This window comes from Rhamphochromis sp. 'chilingali', assembly GCF_963969265.1.
Source record: "Rhamphochromis sp. 'chilingali' genome assembly, chromosome: 9".
NCBI classification, from domain to species: domain Eukaryota; kingdom Metazoa; phylum Chordata; class Actinopteri; order Cichliformes; family Cichlidae; genus Rhamphochromis; species Rhamphochromis sp. 'chilingali'.
Genome location: NC_137936.1, coordinates 20,340,707 through 20,347,440, shown reverse-complemented (window position 1 = coordinate 20,347,440; position 6,734 = coordinate 20,340,707). Strand labels below are relative to the sequence as shown.

The 6,734-nt window shown below is 42.5% G+C and overlaps 1 protein-coding gene across 1 annotated transcript; it reads right to left on the bottom strand.

Annotated features, from left to right (window-relative positions):
- Position 1: 1 nt before the first annotated feature.
- Positions 2 to 5,877, bottom strand: mfap2 (microfibril associated protein 2). Its single transcript, XM_080890987.1, has 9 exons — positions 5,758 to 5,877; positions 4,097 to 4,158; positions 2,748 to 2,795; positions 2,335 to 2,361; positions 2,175 to 2,240; positions 2,022 to 2,063; positions 1,853 to 1,940; positions 1,136 to 1,209; positions 2 to 709 (listed from the first exon to the last, which is right to left on the bottom strand). The coding sequence occupies exons 2-9, from the start codon at positions 4,125 to 4,127 to the stop codon at positions 606 to 608; spliced, it is 480 nt and encodes a 159-aa protein (XP_080747113.1). The 5' UTR covers positions 4,128 to 4,158; positions 5,758 to 5,877; the 3' UTR covers positions 2 to 605.
- Between the last annotated feature and the right edge of the window lie 857 nt (positions 5,878 to 6,734).

Below are 6,734 nucleotides of genomic sequence, written 5' to 3'. Positions count from 1 at the left end.
CTGTAGTAAAAAAACAAAACAAAGTTTATTTTTTTTCTCAGTCTCTATAGTGACAGTTTTACAAAGCAGTAGTACAGAGGTCATTTGTGAGGTCACTCCTCATTACCTGTTTCATCACATATCTCATGATCTTGGATAGCGAGACAGCTGGCGGCTGGATATCGATTAGTTTTGTCTGATGTCAGTGCACTGCGGCCACCATTGATGAGCTAATCATGACAATGACTGCTTTTCAACACAAATACAGTAACGTACCAGTAAACACGAGAAGATTAATGTGATACGATATGCAAAAAATTAAAAAATAAAAATCGAGGATGTTCTGTGGCTTTATGTGCACCTCTAGAAGTTTTATAGCACCAGTGATTTATACAGTCATCAACGTCCTTTGGATTATACGTATCCTTACACACAGGATCTAGTGAGCAAACACACATGTGGAACATTTTAGACGAAGAGAAACATGCTGAAATGCAGAAGTGCTTTTCGCACAGGGGTAGCGGGGGTGTACAGAGGGAGAGGAGAGAGGGAGGAGGGCAAAGTAAGACAACGTGATGAGGGAGGTGAAAAAGCGGCAGTATCTGGGTGGGTGGTGTCCCTGATCATCAGCAGCTTCCGCAGCTCTTCCCACAGCTTCCTCCTAATGATGCACACTGGCCACTCAGCGCCGCCACTCCACAGCGAGAAAACTGATCGCGACACAGGTCCGCTAAACACACACAAGCACACACACACACACACACACGGAAAAGTCCGTTAAAATCAATCTCATGATTCTTTCTCATATGAGCTATTGTCCAACACAGACAATTAAAATCATTAGAAAGTTATTTTCTATAAGCAGGCTTGTAGAACATTTTGGATAACAAGCCAAATTTATACCATCACTTTAGAATTTGTGTATACTTTACACGTGTTTCTCTTTCATTTATATTTATATTTATTTATATGCCTTTGAAGATTTGGTTTTATTCATTAATTTATTAACCTGCAAGATGAAAATTAGCCTGGCAAACCTGGCATATTTACAGGATGGGTTTAAGTGCTTGTGTTAATTAATATGCACTGCCCCTTTTAAATTAGTACATAAAATATCAAGGAGTAAATGCATGAACACAGGTTACGCGAATCCCACCTCTGAGCAGCTCCTCGTGTGCGCACACAGTCCTCACGCAGACCTCCTTGTTGACGACGTACACCCGCCGCAAACTGAACAAAAACACATGCAGAGGTCACACGTGCGGAGCCAGGAGCAGTTCACAGTCATCATGTCGGTCTTATCAGTCACAACTGCATCTACAGGCAACAGTCTATAGCCGATCTATACCGAATCAAATCCACTGTTGCCTATTTAGTGAGACACTGCACTTCATGGTGTTTCCTCATTACTGCTGAAGTTTATTTTGAGTCAGCACCACATACGAACTCATAAGAACTAAATAAGGGTTGATCCACGGCTGGATATTGTTCCCAACAAGTACACTATTTAGTCCTGTTTGAATAATGGAGTCTTTGAAATGATTGCTGAGAACAGGCTGTACAATCTTTAGCCGGTGAGTTCTTGGAGAGCAGTTTGGCTCCTGGTTGCCTTTTTGTTAGACACCTTGAGACATCTGCATCGTATAAAACCTCATTCCTTTTGTTTTGGATCTGCATAAATGCACTATAGTTCCAGCACATTGTTAACATCAGAATTAACTGTGCTTCAGTGATATTTACATTAGAATAACAGACCAAAACTAGCACAGTGCACGTGAGGTAAATATCCATTCATCAAGACGAAATGAAGCCATGCAGTATTACTCGTAATCACTGCTTTCTGTTGCTATTGTGCTCCTTTAAAAGCACTTACCTGTAGAAACAGAGGCTGTTGAGACACTGCTTGCATGGCTTGTGAACTGAGTAGAGTCGGGTGCAGAGGTACTGCTCCTCTCTGCAATCTGGGAATCAAACAACAGAATCTTTTCTCCACTCTACGTAAAACAACTGGCTTTCTGTTCTCGTCTCTCTGAATCACTTACCGAGAGGTCCAGGCTCCGTGGGCTCTGTCAGGAATTCGGGATCTGTTTTTTTCAAATAGTATGAGACATGCGGCAATTTGCATTCATTCATTCAATCGTGACAGCACTGGGAGTAAATCTGTGACCGATGGGAGGAGAGCTAAGCAGACGTACCTGATTTTCCAGGACGGATCACGGGGTTGAGCTGAACCTGCTGCTGATAGCCTCCACGAGGAGGGTCTAAATAAGAGGAGAGAAACATTTTCCCACTTATACACTTGGCATAACATTTAGAAAATGAGGAAACTGAAAAAAAGAAAAGTAAATGTCTCACCTGTGGTGTACTCATACTCTTGGAATTCTTAAAACAAGCATGAGAGAAAAATGTTTCATGAGATCAACTGTTAGTTTAAAAAAAAAAACCACAGAAAGTGCTGCACCATATAACGTGAACCACCTGCACGAGTTCACAAGCTTGTGAGTCAGTAATCATGACTTCATATGCAAGATGTTTAAAAATAATAAGATGCAGACTGGTCAAAGTGCTATTTACACTACAGTTCAGTTGCTATGCGAATGACAAACATATGAATCAGGAGAAAGACAGAGAGAGGGGGAGGGCGAACTCCTCGAGGGTGGGTGATACAGCAGAGGATAACGAGGAATTGAGAACAGATGTGGAGAGCGCTGATGTAAACCGATGCTGAGCAGGAACAATGTAGGCCAATATTCCCTTAATTAACTTACCGTTAAAGATATATGGATCCTGGTACTGGGGCTGGCTGAACAGCACAACTGTTGACATCGTAGACAAAGAGAGGAATCACAAAGAATGATGAGAGAAGTGCAGTCGGTGAAACACAAACAGCTCTATCACTGGTGTTTCCTAAGTCTTTTAAGATCACACTCATCTCCTTTAATAAGGCAGCTATGAAGTATGAAACGTTCGCACCTGATAATTATGTGGTTTTTACATCTTCAAGCTCTAGCTAGCACTACTGCAGGACCATTATTGCAAATGACAAGTCACAATCCCATCAAGCTCGGGAACGTGGGGAGAAAGACCGCACATGGCGTGAGGGGTTTGGGCAGGAAGCCTTTCTGCTTAAGCCTAACCATTAGTGAGTGAACACTGAGAAGAATAACACCATTACACCACTACCAGGAGCCTGAACAAGGATCCATGGATTCTTTGCGTTCATGTTGGTTATGCCAAATTCTGACCCTAACCTGAATAACACAGTAGAAATCGAGACTCATCACACCAGGCAGCATTTTCCGATCTTCTCTTGGCTAATTTTGGTGAGTCTGTGAGAACTCTAGTCTCAGCTTCAGCCATGGCACGTTCACCTATCTTTCTCATTCTGATGCTCGGTTTCAACTTCAGCAGGTCGTCTTGGTCATGACTACACGCCTAGATCCATTTGATTGGATGATTAAGTATTTGGGTTCAAGCAATGGAACAGGTGTACTTAAAAAATGCCAAGTGAGACTTTGTGCTGCTGTATCTCACTATTATTCAGAGCAGCATACATGTGTTATCTTTGCAGCTTTTTCTCAGTTTGACTAAATTTTGTTGCTATTCGAGGAATAGTGAACATAGTGAATAGTGAATAGGAATAGTGATCTTTGTTTTTTACAGTGGGCAGCAATTTTCTGTTAAAATTTGAAAAGTTTCGGGAGGTTTTCGGCATTTTTGGTCGAGAGCAAGGAGTGTGTGGGACTAAACTGGACAACGGTGATAACAGGTGCTGTTGGGGCTGTTTTGTTGTTGAGGTCTGAACATGAAATGAATAAAGGAATAAATAAACGAGTAGTTTGACATTTTTTTAAATGTTGGCAGGGCTTTGTTGTTACCTTTAGACTGAACTATTTATCTGTCATTTAATCTTATTTAAGTTGTTGATCAAGGAGCTTTTCATGCATGATACAGACATCAGAATGGTATCAGTTTCCTTACCTAACTTGAAGCAAGAAAGCAAATAAATCTATTATACCAAAATGTCCAAACATTTAGTATTGAGCCTTTGGTGTTACAGAGAACCGATTTGTTTTTTGAAGCTGTTTCAGCTGGTAGAGGCCTGTGGTGCAGTTACCTGGCATGCAGAGTAGCAGGAGGACTCTCATGGTCGCTCTGGGAGGTAGACTGACTTTAACACTGGAGGGAAAATGAGAGTATTAATCAAGACAAAACAACATGAGGGGGATAAAGTGCTCAGTGCTGGACACTGCTTTGGTCTCCTGAAAACTCGTCTCTTCTCTTTCCCCCGTCCGTCACCTTTCCACCCCCCCATACTTCTGCCCCCCTTAAGCCATCATCCCCACTGTGACCAACACCACCACCTCCTCCACCGGGGAACTGTGGCAGCAAGAATGTGGCACGTCTTCCTCAGAACAAACTTTCTGTTTTACAGCTTTTCCTCGCAGCAGCACACAGTCCGCATTCCAGGAAAAGAAACAGAGGACCCCTCGACCCCACCCCACTCTCTTTCTCTCTGGGTTTTCTTCATACCTCCCTCTTTATGCCTCCTCATCCTTCATTTCCCTTCTGTCGCTCTCACTGGTCATTTCCTACCAGCCCCCCCTCCTTTCCCCCCTTTTCTTTCTTCTTTACCCGACCAAGCAACAGAGCTTTTTTAAAAAATAAAAAAACACTCTGAATCCGTCAGTGACATTCATGAAGTCACACTGTTACATACAGTAAAACTCATTACCTTACACTGACTAAAGTACTTTTCCACTTTGTGGAAAGTATGAACGCTCCTCCTCCACAGCTGCTGCTGCACTGTGGGCCACTTCATGCACTAAACCTGATTGTGTGGTACATACACAAAACCCACTCTTTTCTTTTCTCCCTCCCCTTTGTTTGTGTGTGTTTGTGTGTGTGTGTAACTAAATGCAGATTTTCTAGGTCACATTTGGACACAAAATCTGTGAGTAAAACACTTTTTGCACAAGTTGTGCATTCATGCCAATTTGTGCATCTTTGTGTGACACTAAAACACACACACACACACACACACACACACACACACACACACACACACACACACACACACACACACACAGTTCTTGGTGTGCATCACAGTGGCTTTGGGAAACCATATGTTTTCACATCACACATCTGGGAGCCATTACCCCCCCCCCCCCCCCCCCCCACACACACACACACACACACATACACAAAAAAAAACCCACGATCAGGAGATGCTCTGCTGTCATCCATTTTTGCACTATTTGGTTTTTTATAGTTAAAAAAGGGAACACTAATGAATCATTTCTGCATATGCCCTCATCGACCCCTATTCTCTGGAAGCAGCTCAATTTCCCCCCACTCAATGACAGAGAGGCTGGAGAGAGGGTTTAGTTTTCACCCTCTCACCAGTGCCATCGCTGCAGTCCCTCCTCCTCCTCCCTCTTCTTCTCTCCAGTGAAAACACAGGACCACATGTCAATTCTCAACAGCCATTAATATACACCCAGAATATCCTCGGCTATTTTTGGTTTGCATTAAGCAGACTGATAAGCGCCAGGAATGCTTTGAAGTCCTTTTAAGACTCACCGCACTGCATGAAGTCTGTGCACAAAAAATGTCTCCTGATTTTTTTTCCCTCCTCCATAACCTTCAGCATAAATGCAGTTTAGATCAGGTAAAGTCTATAACTCATTTCATACTTGCATTTAGTAATAGTAATAATAAAAAAGAAACAAGAAAGTCAAACTAAACCAGTCGTGCGACTTTTTTCAGAGATCTTACCCAACTTTGACTCAATTCGCTCCGACTTTCTGCCGCTCTCATGCGTCCTGTGAGTGCAGGAGGACTTCCAGCGCCACATTGTACCACCCCGCATCTGCAGTCTCCTCCCCGTCCAGTCCAGCCCCGGCCTCCAGCAACGACCAGCAACAACCCTGTCAGTGAAGAGCTATGCAGAAGTGGAAGCTATAAACTCTATGAAAGTATGAAATCGAAGGGTAAGTTCACATGATCCGTAGTGCTAATTTCCAGCTCCGTGTTTTATTCTTGTGCTTCCAGGATAGTTTAGCATGATTTACATTTCTAAAAATAATCCTCATTTTTCTTAATATGGGCACTGGTGCAGCCCTTTCATGTAGTTCATCTACTGCTTGAAACAAGACTTTTAGCTATCTTCCCATATTATTTTTAGATGGCTTTCTTCTGATTGGATGGCCTGTGCAAACAGAAGGTCTGGACAGCGGGTGGGTGGGGCTTCTGTGCTCACAGTCTGTGATGTCCCCCTTTTACTGATAAAACAAGTGACAAAAGTACAAAAAAATTTTTCACCCAGAGCAACTAATTGTTTATTACCTTGAACCTTTGGCAATGTTTAACACACATGTGAGCGCACACAAATGTACAGTATAACACTCCTAACATATCAGGGTTGAGTCACACCAGTTTTTTGGTCCTTTTTTCCTGGCATTGATGTCTTGTATATAATGTCAGCACATATAAATACCAGCCATGTTTTCCTTTATACAATACAACTGCATGTGGGTCCTTGTTAAATTCTGTACACATAGAAAGTTTTTAAATAATCAGGCCTCATCACATCTTAAAGACCTCATAGATCGCTCCCAGACTGCAGGCTTAATTGTGGCAGAGCCTTCAGCTTTAAGGTCATTCTTCTGTGAAATCAGCTCCCAGCTTGGTTTTGGGAGACAGACCCCCTCTAAATTTTTAGATTTTAAGCTTTTTGGTAAAGTCAGGGCTCG

Bases quoted from the DNA above. Each gene is read 5' to 3' on its own strand.
- mfap2 (XM_080890987.1), bottom strand. From the start codon at position 4,127: ATGAGAGTCCTCCTGCTACTCTGCATGCCAG. The intron at 1,210-1,852 runs GTAAGTGCTTTT...GTTTTTGTTCAG, and splicing joins AACAGCCTCTGTTTCTACAG to TTTGCGGCGGGTGTACGTCG. The intron at 710-1,135 runs GTGGGATTCGCG...GTGTGTGTTTAG, and splicing joins ACACGAGGAGCTGCTCAGAG to CGGACCTGTGTCGCGATCAG.